Genomic DNA, 20,563 nt, shown 5'->3' on the forward strand with positions numbered 1-20,563 from the left:
CTGTGAGGCTTTAGGTGAGTTGCTTAACCATCCTGATCCCCAGTTTCTTCGTTTGTACAATGGTTATAATAATTGCTCCCCTGCAGGGTGGTGGTGAGAATTTTGTTTGTTTGTTTTTTGAGATGGAGTCTCACTCCATTGCCCAGACTAGAGTGCAGTGGCATGATCTCGGCTCACGGCCACCTCTGTCTCCCGGGTTCAAGCAATTCTTCTGCCTCAGTCTCCTGAGTAGCTGGGACTATAGGCGCATGCCAGCACCCCTGGTTAATTTTTGTATTTTTAGTAGAGATGGGGTTTCACCGTGTTGGCCAGGCTGGTCTTGAACTCCTGACCTCAAATGATCCACTCACCTTAGCCTCCCAAAATGCTGGGATTACAGGTATGAGCCACCATGTCTGGCTAGTGGTGAGAACTGAGCGAGATCCTGAACTCAGAAGCTTGGCATATGTGTGTACCCAATGCACCTGTCACCCACAACCCTACGATAGCACAAGGTCATCATACCTTCTCCGGAAGCAACTGGAAGGAGAGGAAGACTCTGCCTGTGAGTCTATACTCTCTAGCTCCTCTCTTCTGCTTCCTTTAGGTAGAAGTGGGACAGGCCTTTTTGACCTGGTAAGTTTTCTTTCTTTAGGGTCTTACATGCTGATGGAGATGATGATGCTAGTGGCGGCTGGTGGGGATGATGACAAATGCTCATATTCCCAAGGCCTTGAGGTTTACAAAACACTTCATGGACAGTATCTCATCTGATCCAGCAAGGCAGGAATTATACTTATTTTATGAAGTAGAAGAATGAAGTATTTATAAAACCAAATAGGTTGAGTGCAGTGGCTCACGCCTGTAATCCCAACACTTTGGGAGGCAAAGGTGGGAGGATCTTTTGAGCCCAGGAGTTAGAGACCAGCCTGGGCAACACAGTGAGACCCCTGTCTCTACAAAATAAATTTTAAAAAGTAACCGGGTGTGGTGGCGCCTGCCTGTGGTCCCAGCAACTCGGGAGACTAAGGTGGATCACTTGATCCTGTGAGGTTGAGGCTGCAGTGAGACATGATCATGCCATGGCACTCCAGCCTGGGTGACAGAGTGAGACCTTGCCTCAAAAAAATAATATAAATAAAATAAATAAAAATAAAAAGCAGGCTGGGTGTGGTGGCTCACGCCTGTAATCCCAACACTTTGGGAGGCCAAGACGGGTGGAGCACCTGAGGTCAGGAGTTCGAGACCAGCCTGGCCAACATGGTGAAACCCCACCTCTACTAAAAATACAAAAATTAGCCGGGCATCGTGGCGGGTGCCTGTAATCCCAGCTATTCAGGAGGCTGAGGCAGGAGAATCGCTTGAACCTGGGAGGCAGAGGTTGCAGTGAGCCAAGATCATGCCACTGCACTCCAGCCTGGGTGACAGAGTGAGACTCCGTCTCAAATAATAATAATAATAAATAAATAAAAATTAAAAACAACATAAAACCCAGGCTATAAACCCAAAGAGATATACCCAGCTATCTCATAGAATTTCATTTAATCTGAGGGAGGAAAGCAGGTGGAGGAGAGGGTCTTGAAGTAAGCATCCAAGGGGGAATGCCACCTAGCTGTGTCCAGCTGTGCCCAGCTAGGAGATAGACTGTGCCTCTACTTTTCTTCCCCCAGGAGAGGGCCCACAGGGGCCTGCTTGGGTCCTAGTCTCCCTGTCTCAGCCACTGAGCATGCCTGGTGCTCAGGTGTGTGTGCAGTCTGCAGACTCACTGCTTCTGAGGTTTAGGCAAGTGGGTCTCATATATTGTCCTGTTCCAGTTACTCCTTCCAGTTACTCCCACTTACTGAGGCTATAGCGGAGAGGACTGGAGCCCAGAAGAGTCAATGTTCTTAAGGAAACACAATTAGAAAGTGCAGTCTGGGCTGGGCACGGTGGCTCAGGCCTATAATCTCAGCACTTTGAGAGGTCGAGGCGGGTGGATCACTTGAGCTCAGGAGTTTGAGACCAGCCTGACCAACATGGTGAAACCCTGTCTCTACTACAAATACAAAAAAATTAGCCTGGCATGATGGCACACTCCTATAATCCCAGCTACTTGGGAGGCTGAGGTAGGAGAATCGCTTGAACCCAGGAGGCAGAGGTTGCAATGAGCCGAGATCCTGCCATTGCACTCTAGCCTGGGCAAAAAGAGCAAAACTCTGTCTCAAAAAAAAAAAAAAAAAGAAGAAGAAGAGAAAGAAAAGAGAAAGTGCAGTCTGGGTTCCAACTCGAGGGAAATCCTGCATATGTTCCCTTCCCTCTCCTCCCCCTAGACTGGGAAGTGGGGGCCAGCCCAGCTGCCCGCTCCCCTCAATATACCAGGTGCCAGAACACAGCTGTTTCTTCATTGTTCCCCAACCCAGGCGGACTGTAATTGGTGGGGCAGAGCAGGGCGGGGCTACCCCTGTGTTGAATCCAGTGGGGCTATCTCCACTCCAGGCAAATCCAGCCAGAGACTGATTCTGAGCAGCAGTTCTGCCCGGTGAGAGCTGCCGCAGATTGGTGGGGGTAGGGGACTGAGAGGTCAGGGAGTGTTAGGTCAGGGTGGATCAGGAGCCCCAAAAGAAAAATTAGAATTGCCTGGAGAAGAACTCCTGCTAGACTGAGGGAGAAGGGTTAGGGAACTCCAGGGGCATGGAGGCTGTGCAAGAGGAGGGGGTGACTAGAGGAAGGGAGGGGCCAGGGAGCAGTAGGAATGCCTGGAGCTGGGAATGGCAAGCTGTAGGTCTTGGTTTACTCTTGCCTTGGTTCAGTCTCCCCATCTATGCTATGGTGAGAACCTTCCTGCCTCAGCTGCCTTGCCAAGAGAAAGGGCTTCATGAAAGCAAAAATGACCTACAAATTGAGGTCAGGAGCAGGAAGGTGTAAACTGAAGGGAGGGGGAACTCCTGCCCACCCCATGTCCTTGCCAGGTGAGGCGGAACCAGGACATGCAAGCCTAAAGTCTGTGTTGTCTTCCCAGGCACTGACTCACTGGCCCTGCCATGCCCACGCCACTGCTCCCGCTGCTGCTTCGATTGCTGCTGTCCCGCCTGCTGCTGCCTGCTGCCCGCCTGGCCCGCCAATACCTCCTGCCCCTGCTGCGCCGATTGGCCCGCCGCCTGGGCTCCCAGGACATGCGAGAGGCTTTGCTGGGCTGTCTGCTGTTCATTCTCAGCCAGCGACACTCGCCAGACGCTGGGGAGGCCTCAAGAATGGACCGCCTGGAGAGGAGGGAGAGGTTAGGCCCCCAAAAGTGAGGCCACAAGTCCTGGCAGCAGCTGTATCCACAAAATGCTTTCTTTTGGAGTAGGATAATCCTGGCACCAGCACTGACCAAAGCCTGCCCAGTGGACAGAAGATATAGTGAGGGTTGTGCATGAGAGGGATCTGCCACAGACATGCCTCTCCACTCCTAACAGAAATGTCTTTCTGGAAGAATGCCTTGCATCTAGCACAAAACTGATTATTGCCCCTCTGTCCTCCAGCAGTTCCTCCCAAAGACCACTCCTAATCACCTCTGGCCTCAGGCGGGAGGGGAACTAACACCCACCCACCCCTGCCCTCCCTGCAAATGGGAACATCAAGGTTCCCAGTGCTTAACTGAGGGACAAGTGACAATTTAGCAGAGAGGCAAGATTTGAATCCAGACCGTCTTCCAGACTCAGGACCTACCTTAAAATAATATCTGAGTTGCCTATGGAGGCAGACCTGCCTGCAAAGCCCAGCACTCAGCAAGTGCTCAATAAATATTTGATTTGAATTCTTTCCATGGCTTTGAAAGTCTAATCACCCAGACTGCTGCTCTGCAAAACAGTTTAACCTGGCCTGGCAGTTGGTGGGGGTGGGGGAGAGGAGAGATGGACAATTGTACAAGGGTTTATTTTGCTACCTATTCCATTGTGGTTTCAGTCCTCACAGCCTGGAAGTTGTTTCCCCCTGCTAAGTTTCGGTCAGTATGTCACACTGTGACCCAGAAATGGCTTGAGTCCATCTAGGAGGAAGTTTGCCTGGCTAGCTCACAGTAGGGAGGAAAATATCCTCCAGCGAGTTTGAGGACTTCTCAGCTAGTGGTGGTGGGAAGAGGGGTGATACGTTTGCTAAGAGACTGGGTGGGAGGCCACCCAGGGAGGCAGTGCAGAAATGCATCCCCTTGAGGGTCATCCCACCCTAGAAGAGACTAGGGGTGGGTGAGTTGCCTTAAGAACTGACTTCATCATTTCCTCCTCCCTAGTGGGAGGCCCCTCAGGGGTCAAATAAGAGCCTCAGAAGAGTCAACATGCTTAAGGAAACACAGTTAGAAAGTGCAGTCTGGGCAGGGCGCGGTGGCTCACGCCTGTAATCTCAGCACTTTGGGAGGCCGAGGCAGGAGGATCACCTGAGGTCGGGAGACCAGCCTGACCAACATGGAGAAACCCCGTCTCTACTAAAAATACAAAATTAGCCGGGCGTGGTGGCGTATGCCTGTAATCCCAGCTCCTACGGAGGCTGAGGCAGGAGAATCGCTTGAATCCGGGAGGCGGAAGTTGCAGTGAGCCGAGATCGCGCCATTGCTCTCCAGCCTGGACAACAAGAGCGAAACTCCGTCTTAAAAAAAAAAAAAAAAAAAAAGGGTTAGACACATTTGCATCCCAGCCTCCGGATAATTTGCTTATTGTTCCCAGGCAATAATCCTCTCTCTCTGGGTGACTGTTGGGCTCTATCTAGGTTCAGACGAGGACAGTGAGGAGTACAGGATCCAATTGGGATTCCAGTCCCCTCCCCACACCCGTCAGAAGGCTTGGTTGGGAAAGAAGTGAGCCCGAGCTATGCGCCCCACCCCCAGCCCTGCGGGGCTTTCTGCCTGCCACACGCCGTCCCTGCTCACTACCCCATCGGTTTCCTTCGGGAGTCTTCAAAGCCAGTGCACGTGCTCCCAGGTCTCAGGGAGGCGACCTAGGGGGAGGGGCAGAGAGAAGGGGGTCCGAGCCCTTGGGCCCCTAACCCCGTCCCTTTCCGGAGCCTCGGGTGCCCAAAGGCGCCGGCCGCCAGTCCCAGGCCCGAAGGGCCCCTCCCACTGAGTCGGCTCTGGTCTCCCCGCCCCTGAGCCGCGAGGACTGGACGCAGCCGGCTGCGGAGCTCTGGGCGGGCGCTGGGGTCGCCTGTTGCAGCCTCTCTTCCGCCCGGCGGCCCACACCGGTCAGGCCCGGCGCGGGCTGCGCTCTCCAGCTGTGGCTATGGCCCTAGCCCCGAGATGAGGCGGGAGAGAACTAGGGGCCCGCAGGCCTGGGAATTTCCGTCCCCCACCAAGTCCGGATGCTCACTCCAAAGTCTCAGCAGGTGCGCGGGGCGGGGCCGGGGGACCTGGCGGGGCGGGGTGGGGTGGGGGCGAGGTCTGCGCCGTTCTCACGCTGCCGGGCGGGACAGGGGGCCAGTAGGGGGACCTGCTGGGCTACAGTGTCTCAGGGGAGTCAGAATCTTTGGTTTCTGGATGCGGGGCCACTTTTCTGGGCCCTCGAAGGCCATTATTAGATGACTGCCTCCCCAAACTCCCCAGCCACTTACAGATGTCCCAGGAACATAGGGTAGGGGGAAGAGGTCTGGAAAATTAGCCTAGAAGACCAGCCCAGACCTAACTGAACAAAGAATTTAGTCTTCTCGAACCCCGAGCCAGTACCCACCCTGTGAACACACCTGTCTTTACTTAAAAAATCTTGATGTTTTATTCATCATGTAGTCTTTAAAAAAAAACAAAAACCGAGTCTCGCTCTGTTGTTCAGGCTGGAGGGCAGTGGTGCGATCACAGCCTACTGCAGCCTCGACCTCATGGACTCAAGCCATCCTCCCACCTCAGCCTCCCAAAATGCCAGGACCACAGGCATGCGTCAACATGCTCAGCTAATTTTTTTTTTTTTTTTTTTTTTTTTAAGAGACAGAGTCTCCCTGTGTTGCCCAGGCTGGTCTTGAACTCCTAAGCTCAAGTGATTCTTCTACCTTGGCCTCCCAAAGTGCTGGGATGACAGACGTGAACCGCTGCACTTGGCATCATGGAGTCTTGATTTGTAGACATTGCATTAAAACTTATTTTGGTAAGGGCTGGGCGCGGTGGCTCACGCCTGTCATCCCAGTGCTTTGGGAGGCCAAGGCGGGCGGATCACAAGGTCAGGAGTTCGAGACCAGCCTGACCAACGTGGTGAAACCCCGTCTCTACTAAAAAAAAAAAAAAAATACAAAAATTAGCTGGGCGTGGTGGCACGTGCCCGTAATCCCAGCTACTCAGGAGGCTAAGGCAGGAGACTCGCTTGAACCCAGGAGGTGGAGGTTGCAGTGAGCCAAGATCACGCCACTGCACTCCAGCCTGGGTGACAGAGTGAGACTCCATCTTAAAGAAAAGAAAAAAAAAAAAAACTTATTTTGATTACGTTAAAATGTATCTTTGTTTGTTTGTTTTTTCAGACAAGGTCTTGCTCTGTTGCCCAGGCTGGAGTGCAATGGCAGGATGATGGCTCACTGCAGCCTCGCCCTCCCGGGCTCTAGTGAACCTCCGGCCTCAGCCTCTGGAGTAGCTGGAACCACAGGCTCGAGCCACCATGCCTGGCTAATTTATTTTAAATTTTTTTGTAGAGATGGGGTCTCACTGTGTTGCCCAGGCTAGTCTTGAATTCCTGGGCTCAAGTGATCCTCCCACCTCGGCCTCCAAAAGTGCTGAGATTTCAGGCATGAGCCACCACTCCTGGCCTAAAATTTATCTTGATTCATGAGTTTTTTTGGCTCCCCCTTACATTTTACACCCCTGGCAAGTGCCTCACTGGCCTCTCCCTAGTCCCAGCCCTGTCACAAGGCCATGGAGATACAGTCACAAACACAACTGAGAACACAGACAGTCATGAGACATGTGCTGGTTACCAACCCCCAGGCCAAGCAAACACAGTTCCAGCAAACACACATGACTTGTTGGTGACAGCTGAGAGGACACATGCCTGGGGAGAGAGAGGACTGTGTGTGAGGTGGTGAGGCATGCATGGGGCCTGCCAAGTTGGGGAGGGAGTCTGGGCCAAGCCACGGTCCCATATAGGGTGGTGAATAAGGTGTAGAGTAGAGGTGCAGCAGGACCAACCCTTCCCACCCCACCCCTTCGACAGGGACCTGAGGGAGCTCAGGGAGGGAGAGAAGCCAGAAGACCAGGCAGAGACTGAAGAGAGCTGGCAAGGCCTGGCTAGAAAAACTCCAGGCAAGGCCTGTGTAAGTTGGGGCTCCCAGGCTGTCCAGCAGGGGGCCCTGGCACCCAGCAACCTCTGCTTGGGAGGTGGCTACAGAGGGGTGTGGGTGTTGGCTAGGGGCCCAGCAGGATGGATGCCAGATGGACTTCTCTCCAACAATAACAGCCCTGGCTGTTGCCATCCACCGAGCTGGCAGGGCCCCAGTTTGGGTGGGGAGAGGAACCAGCCTTTCCCAGTCTGGCCTGAGACCCTCACCACTTCCCTCCAGTTTTCTTCCACCTCCAGCCCCCTCTGTACACAACTGCAGCCACTGGCCACCAGCCTTGCCATGCCTGGCAGATCTTCTGACCACTAGCCCTGCCACCCCCACAGACCCAGAGACCAGGAAAGGAGGGTGGGGAGCAAGGAAGGGGGCCAAGGCAGAGGGGAGAGGAGGGCTAGGAGAGGAAGAGAGAGAGACTGGAAAAACATGAGGGCAGGAATTAGGGGGTTGTGGACAGACATGAAGCCACTCTCAAGTCATGGGTCTGTGCCTAGAAAAATACCACCTAAACCCATCTTCCTGCCCTCTGGTTAGGGCTGGCGGGGATGTGGGGGATGGGGGTGGGGTGGGGGAGGGTTGGGAAGGAATATGTGTGTCATCTCTGTGGGGCATGGAAACAGAAGGCTGGGGACACCCATTCTGGAGTAGCTTGGGGAGAGCCACTGACCCTAATTAGAAAAGCCACCTCTCTCCTTAGGGCCCTGTCTGTTTCTCTGGGGACAGGGTAGGACTACCTTATCCCTATGATGTGAGGTACTGCCAATTGTTAATCAGTGTCTGTGGCTTCTCTAGGGGACAAGCCCTTCGGGTCAGTGGGCATGGGGTGGGCAGCGTGGGTTGGATTTTCTCCTCAGGACCTTTCCAGCCTTAGGATCATCCTCTAGCACTGAGTACTGCTGGAAGGGCAGGGAGTGCCCCCCACCCCACCCCATTTATTGCCCGAACAAAGAGAGGGCCTCCCTCCCCGTCCCTTGGAGGGCCTTGCTGGACCACCCCTCAGCACGCCCACACCTTCCTCCTTAGCTAGTGGAAGACGTACTCAGCAAGGCTTCCGCCTCTCAGGATGGCTGGGACAATAGGATTCACTGAGGATATAAGGCTGTTCCTGGCTTTTTCTCTTCCCATTCCCACCTGTGCCTCAGTTTTCCAAAGTGCTGGATTTAGAAAGGGTGAATTATGAGGGAGCTGGAGGGCTTTGCCCCGTCCCCCTCCGCGCGCACACACAAGCACAGGCAGAGGCACATACCCCCTCCAAGTCAAAGTTGTGGGTGGGGTGGTGTTTGCGCGTCTGTGGCTGGGACTGGATGTGTCAGGGATGGGAAAACCCATCATGCTGGTCACAGAAAATGGGCGGTGGGGACAGAAGCAGTTTTGAAGGAAAAGAAGAGGAGGGGGACTGAAAGAAAGAAGGGGGCGTTGAAAGGGAGGGCGCTGGGAGGAAAAAGGTGCAGTGTGGAGGAAGCGCGGCGTGGGCAGGGCTTGGGAAGGGATAACGGAATATCTGAGGTGGAGTGGGCCGTGGGGCGTCGGGGCCGGTCTGAGCAGCCCCGGGTTTAGGTGGTATTTTTCTAGGCACAGCCCCATGACTTGAGAGGGGCTTCATGTCTGTCCACAACCCCCTAATTCCTGCCCTCATGTTTGTCCAGTCTCTCTCTCTTCGTCTCCTAGCCCTCCTCTCCCCTCTGCCTTGGCCCCCTTCCTCGCTCCCCACCCTCCTTTCCTGGTCTCTGGGTCTGTGGGGGTGTGTAAATGGAAAAGTCCCGAGATGAATTTTATGGGAGTCTGCGCAGGTCCTTAATGTGTGGCTGTACCCTCCAGCCCCATGTACCCCACACGATGGACAGACAGCCTTGGTGTGGCAGGGCCCAAAGAGGTCCTATCTACCGAAATAACACGACCAGGCGGCCCTGGGGGCGCAGGGGCTCGGGGTGGGAGCGGCGGAGCGCGCGGAGTCGCCGCGGGGTGGCAGGGGTGGGCCGGGGGCGGGGCCGCGGGCGTCGGGGAGGTGGCAGTGGGCGCAGGGCGGGGCGGGCTCAGCGGAGGGCGGGTTTGAATGTGCCCCGGCGGGAGAGGGAAGCTGCAGCGAGAGCGCGCGGATCTCAGCGCGGGAGCAGTGCTTCTGCGGCAGGTGCTGCCCGGGGCCGGGGACTGGGGACTGGGGACTGCCGAGGCGGAAGACGCCGCTGCCCGCCTGCCACGGAGGGCAGGGAGGCCCGGCCTGACGGCTCCGCAGCCCGGAGAAGGGACGCCGGGTGGGGTCCCAGTGCGGAGCGTGCGGAGCCGCGCAGCACGTGGCGCGCACGGGCCAGGGAGCCTGAGGACCCTGCGGGGACCGGGACCCAAGCTGGGCTGGGCGGCCTGGCTCCCGGGCCTAAAACAGGCTGCGGTCACGTTGACCTCCGCAAGGGGCAGGCGAGTGGACGGGTGATCCCCATCGATCTGGTCGGTATCAGGGAGGGGCCGTGCCGCTGACTGCGCTGGCGGAGGGGTATGGGGATGGGGATGGAGGCTCGCGAGCGGAGGTGCGGGGCTGTCTCTTTAACCCCGGTCTTTTACTGGCTAAACTCGTATCCCTGGCGTCTCCTTCCTGCGCACGTCCTCATTTACTGATTTACTGTGAGGGTATATGAGAGGGTGAAGATACACAGTCCTCGGCTTCGCTTACCAGGAGAGAGCAGTCGTAGGGCAAGGCTGGCTCCAACCCTGCCCTCACACCTCTAGGGGTCTCTCTGCAGCCCTGTGGTAGTCCCTTTGCCTACTCCTCTCGGTGGCCTCCAGACCCTCCAACTTTCCTCCTGCTTGTGTAAGCTCCCCATGCCAGGATGTGTGTGATGGGGCGGGGCTGAGCTGCCTGACACTCAAGTCAGGCTGGGAATGATCTTGGTCTCCACCTCATTTTTCCCTTTAGTTGAATGAGAGTTCCCCCCACCTCCCAGTCTACAGGGCTGAGAAGCAGCTTTTATACCTCTCTCCATTCCAAAAGGAGCTTGAACATTTAATATGGATTCTAGCTCCTCCACTCACCAGCTCTGTGACTTCAGGCAAGTGACTCAACCCCTCTGAACCTCAGCTGGCCCCATCTATTCAGTGCTAGTACTAGCTTAGGGGTGGTTGTGAAGAAAAGACAAGAGATCTGCAGGTAGTGGCTAGCCCCATATGAAATCCTGGGAGTGGAGAATTGCAGGAGAGGTGTTGGGAGTCTGGAGGCAGGGAGGTACTCAATTTGGTGGCTGCTTTCAGGGGCCCACCTCAGCAGGCCAAGGCATAGTTGGAGGGACACCAGATGCTCTGAGCTGGTATCAGATCCCTGTTTGCCGCTGGGCAAAGGCAGACAAAAGCAAAACACGAAGGCTGGCCAGCTGAATGTTAGGATATGGGCAGGAGGAGAGGGCTGGAGTTGAATTGTGCCCAAGACTGGTATGGGAACTCCTGAGAACAGAGAGAGCAGGGGTGTAGCAGGGGGCCAGGGAAGAAATAAATACTTCTTCTCTAAGCCTAAGCCAGTTTTACCCAGGAGAACAGGAGCTATTCTCCCCACCCTAGGCCCCCATCTGCTTTGAAGCTACACCTGCTCTTAACTGCCAGGAATCTTGCCTGTGGGGTGGAGTACAGGGTATGCGGGTATGAAGTAAGAACCTAGAGGAAGAGTCCCTACTACCTAATAGAAAACCTGAGACCTAGGCAGGGCTCAGTGGCTCATGCCTGTAATCCCAGCACTTTGGGAAGCCAAGGTGGGTGGGTCACCTGAGGTCGGGAGTTCGAAACCAGCCTGGTCAACATGGTGAAACCCCGTCTCTACTAAAAATACAGAAATCAGCCAGGGGTGGTGGCAGGAGCCTGTATTCCCAGCTACTTGGGAGGCTGAGGCAGGAGAATCACTTGAACCTGGGAGGCAGAATTTGCAGTGAGCCGAGATCGTGCCATTGCACTCCAGCCTGGGCAACAGGAGCAAAAACTCCGTCTCAAAAAAAAAAAAAAAGAAAAAACCTGAGACCTGAGGCTTTCCCCCACCCCCACTCCAGTAATGCCCTCTTGCCTTCATCTCTCTAGAAAATGTAAATATGATTATTCACCCCTCGTGCCTAGGACAGTGCCTGGCTAGCATGCACAGGTCCTCAGTAAATATTTGTCGAAGGCCTGATTGGAGGAATCCTTCTGCCTCCATCTGGAGGTGTGGGGCTGAGGGGCTGAGGAGGACCTCTGAGAGCTTGGAGTTTCCCTGGGGAGGGTTGAGAGGAACTACAGAGAGGTGGGAGAGCCCGTGGAAGGTCTCATGGTGCCCAGCTGCTTCTGTTTGTCTGAGTGGGGCCAGAAGCAATGCTGCACCTGCGAGAGCTCCCCTGCTGAGACTCCCTGTTCTCTTATCTCCCGAGCGACAGGGGTGGCTTTTTATCTCCTGGGTGTGCTTCTGCTTCTTTGCTTGCAAGGCTTCTCAGAATGGGGCCCCATGAAGCCTGAGGGACTCTCTCCTGATACGCCCTGTGCCACCTTTTTCATTCTGGATCTGCACCCAGGAGCCCGTGGACAAGGCCCGCTGCCTGAGCCTGAACTAGGAGCACCTCCTAGGGACTGCCCAGGCTTGCTCTGCTCTGACCCTTCTGCTGGCCAGTCTGGGCACCTGGTGAGTGCCCAGAAAGGGAGGGAAGGGAAGCTGTCCTTTCACCCCAAACAGCAAGGCCTGGGCCCAGCTAGGCCTGAGTGTGGGGAATGTGTCAGTGCACATCTGCCTGGCTTCCCATGCCACCCAATGGGAAAGCTGTTTAATCTGCTGGTGCCAGGGGGTCTCCCCCTACACAAATGGGGAGCAGGAGAGGGACACTGAGGCAGAAGGATAGGTGCTTTGGGATCCACCCCTCCAATCTTCTTTTCAAGGTCACTCTTAGAAAGGGGAAGCGGACAGGAGCCTGTGACAGAGAGGAACTAAGGGAGGACTAGGTGACCCTGGGGTCGGGAGGGGGGAGGGGGAAGGGCTGTGCCCCCACTCCATTATGAAATATTTTCTTGGAAAACCGGCCAGCAACTAGGAAGCCCCTGGGCAGTGGCTGGAAAGAAAGGTTAAGGTGCCAACAGCAGAGAGACTGGAATCTGGGTTGCCTTCAGGAGAGGACAGCCCCACTCTAGCCATGAATCCAGGGGCTCCCCAGGGAGGGTGGAGAGACCAGACTTGCGGAGAGGGGCCTGGGGAGCCTCTGGTTTGACCTCAGTCATCATCGATGTTGTCGCAGCTGCTGCAGATCTGCCTGTTCTGTGTCCTTCCTCCTCCTCCCCCGACCTCTTTGCTGTGTCTCCTCCATTTGTCTCCCTCCTTCCCTTGTCATCACTGTCCCTGACCCCTCTCGTCCTCTTGCCTGCCTTCTTTGACTGTCTTTCCCTCCCTCCCATCATCTTTCCTCCTCCTTCCCTCCTGCTCTCCACCCTCCTGTTTCCCAGCTTATAAACTGCTTCGGCTGCTGGATAAAAATAGCGGTGGCAGCGGCCAGGCCGGGAGCCAGGTAGAGTCTGAGCAGGCAGGGGGGCCGCGCAGGACTGGCCTGCTGGGCCAGGGGGCTGGGTGGGGGTCAAGTTGAGTCGTCCTGAGGGGCAGGGTGCAGAGGGGGTCTTACTGGACTCCTCCACTGGCCTGTTCTGTCAGCCCTGCCCCCTCTCCCCCTAAGAGCCTGAGGAGGCCTGTGGCAGGGCCAAGACAGGGCCTTACACTGTTCCTGCCCCCAGCAGGCCCCTGAGGGAGGGAGCTGTCAGCCAGGGAAAACCGAGAACACCATCACCATGACAACCAGTCACCAGCCTCAGGACAGGTAAGGGGTAAGGGGCTGGGCTGTGGATCCAGGGAATGGGTTTTCAGGGAGCTGGGTGTGGTGTCCTTTGGAATTGGGGGTTGCCATTGCTGGCTGGCCTTCCAGCCAGGTAGCTATGAGTCAGGTCTGCATCAGGGGCGGGGACCCCCTGTGCCTTGGCTGGGTGCTGGCTGGGGTGTCTGCGGGAAGGGCAGGGTGCGTGGGCAGCAGTCCTTCCCTGGCCTGTCTGTGTTTCCACTGTTGCTCTCCAGCCAGTTAGCGGCTTCCGGCTCCTCCCGCCACCACTGTGGGGAGATACTTGGCTGCACCCCTCCTTCCAATGCACATCTGGCAGAACTGCCCTGGGGCCTCTGCCTTAGATGACCTGGCCCACCCTGGTTCTTGATCTGATCTTCCTCTCAATTCCCTGCCTCTGGAGCCTGTGAACTCCCAATCAAGTTAGTCTTGCAGTTATGACTGTGAATATGTATTTTGGAAGAAGAGGCTGTAGCTTAATTCAATTTCTCAAAGGGATCTGGGACCCAAGAAGGCTGAGGAAGTGATCCCTGAGATCCAAAGCTCCTTCAAAGCGTCAGGCTCTGTCCTGCCCTCCAACTCAGGCCCCAGAAACCCATCACGTCTGCCCTACCCACCCCATCTCCCTCCTGTGCCAAAGGCTATGAAACTAGGCCACTTTTGCCTGTGGGGGCTTTGAGCATGTAGCTTAATCTCTCTGGGACTGTTTTTCCACCTGTAAAATAAGCTAAAAGTATATACTTCCCAGGAAGTGGATCTAGAAGTAAGGGAATTTAAGGAGGCATGGCAATAAGTCCAGGCCCCAGGTTGCTTCCCTGCCTCCTGTGCTCCATTCCCAGGCTGCCTGCCCATTCTGTCCCCACCTCCGCTCTCCTGTGGGCAGTTCCCTGAAGGCCTCGCCGGCTCCATTTGCCTTATTGCACAGCTCAGTCATTTCCCAGCGTACTCCCCCCCACCCCGATCCTCTGTCCTATGTGACTTTGGGAGTTTTTCCTTCTGCTCTGGGCCTCCGAACCAAGCCTTTAGCTTCTCCAAGGGAAGCATGTATGTGAGGGGGTTGCGGGGGGCTGCAGTTGCATTAACTCAGACCTGCTCACGTGGTGTGCTCACCACGCCATCCCTGTATGAGGCCTGCCAGCGGTCCAGGCTCCTGCACTCTGGCCAGGCCTGTCTTCTCACTGCCTTGGGCTTTATCCCTGCCATCTCTGAAGAGAGCTGGTGTTGGCTCTGGGGAGGGTGTGCAAACCCAACTGGAGATCTACATGGGCCGGGCTGGGGTTACTCAGCTTTCAGGCAAGGCCTATCTGGGAGAAGCTGGCGTGACCCGGAAGGGCCTTGAGGTATAGGGCTTGGGGCATTGCCCTGGCCAAAGGTGGACAGTCCTTATTTACACCCTGAGGCCCAGATGACCTCCAGTGGCCCCATACCTCCTGGCCTGCCCTGGGTGGTATGAACTACAAAGTTCTCTTTGGCCAGGAAGAAAACAGCTCTAAGGCCCTCTCTTCACAGAGGCCCTGAGGCACCCTGCCCACCTGCCCTGTAGGTCCAGAATAGTATGGGAGTTTCTTAACTTCAGAATCCTCTCTGGGGAGTAACACAGTCCCTGACCAGACAGCATAATTACTTCCAGCCTGCCTGGTGGGAGTGGAAGACACTTGCTGCTTGCTTTCTCACTCATCCACCCACCCCCTGCCCTTCGGCAGGATTTCCAAAACCATCTCCGGATGTGTGGGTCACACTGGTTCCCAGCCTGCAGAGTCCCCCGAGCCTTCCAGGGCTGGTAACCATGGTCCTGTCAGCCATGCCATTCAGTCCTATGACCCTGACCCCATCCCCACCCCAAATTCCAACGAGCAATGTACCCTTTTCTCCCCCCACACCCATAAGAGGACACATGCAAATGGACACAAACACAGACGCCCTGTGCCCTGGGACCTAGAGAGACTGACGATGGACAGGGGCTTTCCTGGGGCTCATTGTGGAGTGGGGCAGGATGGTGCGTCATTTGGCCCATCTTTCCTCCTCCATTGCAGATACAAAGCTGTCTGGCTTATCTTCTTCATGCTGGGTTTGGGAACGCTGCTCCCGTGGAATTTTTTCATGACGGCCACTCAGGTGAGGCTGGAGGGACTAGGCTCCATGGGGCAGTGCCCACTGTGCTTGCAGGATCTGACTCTGTGCTGGTAGGCACAGGGAAAGAGATTTCAACACTCCTCTCTGCAACCCCTGCAGTATTTCACAAACCGCCTGGACATGTCCCAGAATGTGTCCTTGGTCACTGCTGAACTGAGCAAGGACGCCCAGGCGTCAGCCGCCCCTGCAGCACCCTTGCCTGAGCGGAACTCTCTCAGTGCCATCTTCAACAATGTCATGACCCTATGTGCCATGCTGCCCCTGCTGTTATTCACCTACCTCAACTCCTTCCTGCATCAGAGGTGAGTGCCCACCCCCTCCCCAGCCCCCAGCCTGACCCTCACTGTGTCCTGCACCCCCTTGGCTGAGCCCCAGCTTTGCCCACTTGTCTCTGCCACCCTTGGCCTCTCCCGGCAGGATCCCCCAGTCCGTACGGATCCTGGGCAGCCTGGTGGCCATCCTGCTGGTGTTTCTGATCACTGCCATCCTGGTGAAGGTGCAGCTGGATGCTCTGCCCTTCTTTGTCATCACCATGATCAAGATCGTGCTCATTAATTGTAAGCTGGGCCAGGAGGGGGCCTATGGGAGGAGGCATGCCCAACTACCCCCACTCTTTTTTCAGACCCAGCGTTAGGCAGAGAGAAGCCCAGCCTCCGCCTGGAGAGAGTGGATGCTGTGAGCAGCTGGGATTCAGAGGCCTGAGTGGGCCTGGACCAGGGCTGGGAGGGGGCAGAGAGAAGGGCAGCTCAGCCTCAAGGCTCACCAAGAGTAAAGTAGGAATGACAGGGATCTGTCTTCTTGGGCACCCCCAACCACCAGCCCTAGCTCCCCTGCTCATGCCCACCCTGTTTCCCCAGCATTTGGTGCCATCCTGCAGGGCAGCCTGTTTGGTCTGGCTGGCCTTCTGCCTGCCAGCTACACGGCCCCCATCATGAGTGGCCAGGGCCTAGCAGGCTTCTTTGCCTCCGTGGCCATGATCTGCGCTATTGCCAGTAAGTCCGGCTATCTACCTGCCCAGTGCCCTGGTGTGGTGGGGAGAGGGGATGGGGCCTGTCTCTGATCACTGACACCACCCCAGGTGGCTCGGAGCTATCAGAAAGTGCCTTCGGCTACTTTATCACAGCCTGTGCTGTTATCATTTTGACCATCATCTGTTACCTGGGCCTGCCCCGGCTGGTGAGTAAATGGAGGGAGCTGGGGTTTGGGGTATAGGGGTCTGGGGTTCCAGACCACGGGTGTTCTGAGGACAAAACCTGAAGGAGGCCGGGATTCTGGAGATTCTGCCTCTAAATCCACCTCCCCCATCTCCCTTACTTGATAGGAATTCTACCGCTACTACCAGCAGCTCAAGCTTGAAGGACCCGGGGAGCAGGAGACCAAGTTGGACCTCATTAGCAAAGGTCCGAAGAGCCTGAGGAAGCTGGGGTGGAGGATGGTATACCAGGCGGGGGATAGCATGAGCAAAGAGAACAAAGATGAGTGCACTGTGTTAGCTAGCAGCCCTGAGCCAGAGGAGGACTGAAGGACTACAGCAGGGAGAGGGGGACAATAGGAAATAAGGGCCAGCAATGATAAAAAGGGGGCAGATCCTGGATGACCTTGAATGCCTGAGGTGTTTGGACTAAAGGCAGTGGGAAGCAATTTCAGATTCTTGAGTGAGGAGTAACATGACCTGAGGCTCCTGGGAGAGGCCAGGCCCCCGGGTCTTGAGCTGTAGGGATTTGGAGGCGAGGTCTGGGTTAGGGTTAGAGTACGGCTGGGACTGGTTAAGGAGGCGTCTACTTTCAAGTAATCCCAGCCGTTTTGGGGAATGTTTATGTTGTCTTCTGTTGCTCTGTCTTCCCCACAACTTGGAGATTTCTTCCATCCCGCAGGAGAGGAGCCAAGAGCAGGCAAAGAGGAGTCTGGAGTTTCAGTCTCCAACTCTCAGCCCACCAGTGAAAGCCACTCTATCAAAGCCATCCTGAAAAATGTACGTAGGGGAGGTTATCCTATCTTCTACCCCTTGTCCTCTTTCTCTCCTCCTTTTGCTCCCTCCCCCTGCCACCCATCTCCTCCCTTTCTGACCTGAGAGTGGTCACTCCTGGATTCTTTTGTGTGTGCGTGCGTGCCCATGCGTGCATGCCGGGGGTGGGGATTCGTGGTTCCTTTTTTTTGAGACAGAGTTTCACACTTGTTGCCCAGGCTGGAGTGCAATGGTGCAACCTCCATCTCCTGGGTTCAAGTGATTCTCCTGCCTCAGCCTCCCAAGTAGCTGAGATTACAGGCATATGCCACCATGCCCGGCTAATTTTTTGTATTTAGTAGAGATGGGGTTTCACCAGGTCAAGCTGGTCTCAAACTCCTGACCTCAGGTGATCCACCCACCTCGGCCTCCCAAAGTGCTGAGATTACAGGCGTGAGCCACCACGCCTGGCCTGGATTCGTGGTTCTTTAATACACAGCCACCATGAAGACACAGGCATTTGGGTGACTCTACCCCTTCTATCTAGATCTCAGTCCTGGCTTTGTCTGTCTGCTTCATCTTCACTATCACCATTGGGATGTTTCCAGCCGTAACTGTTGAGGTCAAGTCCAGCATCGCAGGCAGCAGCACCTGGGGTGAGGATGCCACAGGTTTCCAGGATGGGAACAGACAGGATCTTGAGTTGGGCTGGAAGTGGGGAAGGGAGGGAGCCTGGGTCACCTTCTCCCCGTTTCCTGGGTCCATTTGCCCTTCCCTGGGCTGGAAGCATCTTCTCCATTTTACTGTTGGGGAAGCTGAGGCCCAGTGAAGGTTAGGCTTGCTATACCTGCCTCTGTGAGCCTGATAACCACCCGTTCATCTCCTCTTCCAGAACGTTACTTCATTCCTGTGTCCTGTTTCTTGACTTTCAATATCTTTGACTGGTTGGGCCGGAGCCTCACAGCTGTATTCATGTGGGTAAGTGGAGGAAGGTCCCCAGGCCCCTGTGGGAAGTAAGAGTCCAGCCTGGACCCAGAGAGGGAACCCAAGAAAGTATGGTAGTAAGGGGACCATTTGTTTTAAAGTCGAGGCATAATTTATGTATAGTTAAGTACAAGTCTTAAGTGTACAACTTAATGAATATATGTATATACACATACCTGCCCAGATCGAGATGTAGAATATTTCCAGCACTCCAGAAGGCTCCACCATGCCCCTTTCAAGAGTAACCCCCTAAGGAGAACCAGGCTTTGAGGTTTCAGTTCAGGTCCTGAGGGGCCCCAGATGGATCCTTGGGGGCCTGGCTGTGCCCTGGGGTGGCGGCCTGGGCTGAGGCCCTGCCTGGTGCCCACAGCCTGGGAAGGACAGCCGCTGGCTGCCAAGCCTGGTGCTGGCCCGTCTGGTGTTTGTGCCACTGCTGCTGCTGTGCAACATTAAGCCCCGCCGCTACCTGACTGTGGTCTTCGAGCACGATGCCTGGTTCATCTTCTTCATGGCTGCCTTTGCCTTCTCCAACGGCTACCTCGCCAGCCTCTGCATGTGCTTCGGGCCCAAGTGAGTAGGGCTGGCAGGGAACTTGGTGGCATCAGACAGGATCTAGAGTTCCAGTGGGGGACATTCAGTAGAGGGAGGGCAAAAGGAGAGTCCCTGCTCCCAGAGCTGAGAGGAGAGATGGCTCAGGAGGGGCTCCCAGCTGAGGGGACAGTGACTGTGGTGGAGGGGGGCGCCAAGCTTACTTGGGTGGAGGTGGAGACAGGTTTGCAGGAAGGAGTGAAAGACAACCCCACCATACACATTCCCTCAAGGAGGAGAAGCCAGGTTGGGGTTAGGCAGCCAGGATGGGTTGATCAACAGAATGAGGTTCGACAGTCAAGTTGCTCCACCCCACCCCTCCTTCCACCCAGAGGCTCTGGGCTGGGGTACAGCCATTCTGAGGTAGCCTTGCCCTTCCTTCCCCGCTTAGGAAAGTGAAGCCGGCTGAGGCAGAGACCGCAGGAGCCATCATGGCCTTCTTCCTGTGTCTGGGTCTGGCACTGGGGGCTGTTTTCTCCTTCCTGTTCCGGGCAATTGTGTGACAAAGGATGGACAGAAGGACTGCCTGCCTCCCTCCCTGTCTGCCTCCTGCCCCTTCCTTCTGCCAGGGGTGATCCTGAGTGGTCTGGCGGTTTTTTCTTCTGACTTCTGCTTTCCACGGCGTGTGCTGGGCCCGGATCTCTAGGCCCTGGGGAGGGAGCCTTTGGACGGACAGTGGGGACATTGTGGGCTTGGGGCTCAGAGTCGAGGGACGGGGTGTAGCCTCGGCATTTGCTTGAGTTTCTCCACTCTTGGCTCTGACTGATCCCTGCTTGTGCAGGCCAGTGGAGGCTCTTGGGCTTGGAGAACACGTGTGTCTCTGTGTATGTGTCTGTGTGTCTGCGTCCGTGTCTGTCAGACTGTCTGCCTGTCCTGGGGTGGCTAGGAGCTGGGTCTGACCGTTGTATGGTTTGACCTGATATACTCCATTCTCCCCTGCGCCTCCTCCTCTGTGTTCTCTCCATGTCCCCCCATGCCCAGTTCTTACCCATCATGCACCCTGTACAGTTGCCACGTTACTGCCTTTTTAAAAAATATATTTGACAGAAACCAGGTGCCTTCAGAGGCTCTCTGATTTAAATAAACCTTTCTTGTTTTTTTCTCCATGGCTCCCTGTGTCCTCCAGCCGTGGCTTCATGCCCTGGAGTGGGTAGAGGGCTGGCAGCCTGAGTCTGGGAGATGAGCATGACCCAGCTGGGCCCTGGCCAGGACTGGACCTGGGTCCGAGGGGGAGGAGAGGGGAGTAGTCCTCTTGGCCTCAGAGGGGCTGCAATGCCCCCTGCTGGGGCCACAGGGGAGGGACAGGCCTGGAACCAGAACACCAAGACTGTTAGCCAAGACTAAGAATGGGTTTTTCTTTGCTGCTTCATTCTTTCTTTCATAGGACAGAGGATGAAGATAGCTCCCCATCTTTCCTTTGTCTTCACTGCCAGCCCCTCCACTCTGTCCCCAGCCCCAGCAATGAACTCTGCAAAACTGGCCAGCTCCTGGCCATACTCCCATACCACCAGGCAGGAAGAGGCCGAGGCCTGAGGGTTCTCCCCTACCTGGCATGCAGCCCTAACACCAAAGCTCAGCCTGCCAGACTTCCTGGGGAACAAGGGCCCTGTGTGTCTGCACAGTGAAACCAACCCTTCCCTTCTCAACACAAACTCTGGCCTAGGGAGGGGTGGGTTGATATGGAGCTATGAGTGTCTCAGTGGAGAAGGCCCTACCACTGGGACCCCCATCTCAAGAATGACCTGACTGGAAGTGAGACCAGAGCTCTGGCCACAGTGCAGCACCCCTGCAATCTGCATTCCTTACCCTCCCACAAGTCTCAGACTCCTCCCAGAAAGCAGAAGACATTCCTGAATTCTCAGCGCAG

General features: G+C 55.8%; 2 protein-coding genes across 19 annotated transcripts; both read left to right on the forward strand.

Moving 5' to 3' along the window:
• Positions 1-831: 831 nt before the first annotated feature.
• Positions 832-3,762, forward strand: MYMX (myomixer, myoblast fusion factor). The gene is made up of 2 exons (XM_024929205.4): positions 832-2,497; positions 2,978-3,762. The coding sequence occupies exon 2, from the start codon at positions 3,000-3,002 to the stop codon at positions 3,252-3,254; it is 255 nt and encodes an 84-aa protein (XP_024784973.1). The 5' UTR covers positions 832-2,497; positions 2,978-2,999; the 3' UTR covers positions 3,255-3,762.
• Positions 3,763-4,447: 685 nt separating this feature from the next.
• Positions 4,448-19,798, forward strand: SLC29A1 (solute carrier family 29 member 1 (Augustine blood group)). 18 transcript variants are annotated; one of them, XM_055113650.2, is made up of 14 exons: positions 4,448-5,313; positions 7,116-7,215; positions 12,952-13,031; positions 15,080-15,161; positions 15,279-15,481; positions 15,597-15,736; positions 16,037-16,171; positions 16,258-16,355; positions 16,501-16,579; positions 17,054-17,151; positions 17,672-17,780; positions 18,017-18,102; positions 18,479-18,678; positions 19,088-19,798. In XM_055113650.2, the coding sequence occupies exons 1-14, from the start codon at positions 5,228-5,230 to the stop codon at positions 19,197-19,199; spliced, it is 1,608 nt and encodes a 535-aa protein (XP_054969625.2). In that variant the 5' UTR covers positions 4,448-5,227; the 3' UTR covers positions 19,200-19,798. The 18 variants fall into 18 exon arrangements, with proteins under 18 accessions (XP_054969625.2, XP_034818070.2, XP_008956960.3 ...); XM_063605291.1 differs by lacking the exon at positions 7,116-7,215 and adding an exon at positions 11,751-11,857 and having other exon boundaries at positions 4,459-5,313; positions 12,949-13,031; XM_008958713.4 differs by lacking the exons at positions 4,448-5,313; positions 7,116-7,215 and adding exons at positions 9,253-9,364; positions 11,751-11,857 and having other exon boundaries at positions 12,949-13,031.
• Positions 19,799-20,563: the final 765 nt, after the last annotated feature.

The sequence above is a fragment of the Pan paniscus genome, chromosome 5 (assembly GCF_029289425.2).
Source record: "Pan paniscus chromosome 5, NHGRI_mPanPan1-v2.0_pri, whole genome shotgun sequence".
Lineage (NCBI taxonomy): Eukaryota > Metazoa > Chordata > Mammalia > Primates > Hominidae > Pan > Pan paniscus.

Coding starts and splice junctions, on each gene's coding strand:
- SLC29A1 (XM_055113650.2), top strand. CDS start 5,228: ATGAGGCGGGAGAGAACTAGGGGCCCGCAGGCCTGGGAATTTCCGTCC. Junction 5,314..7,115: donor TCACTCCAAAGTCTCAGCAG/GTGCGCGGGGCG, acceptor CCCCTTCGACAG/GGACCTGAGGGAGCTCAGGG. Junction 16,172..16,257: donor CATGATCTGCGCTATTGCCA/GTAAGTCCGGCT, acceptor ACACCACCCCAG/GTGGCTCGGAGCTATCAGAA.
- MYMX (XM_024929205.4), top strand. CDS start 3,000: ATGCCCACGCCACTGCTCCCGCTGCTGCTTCGATTGCTGCTGTCCCGC.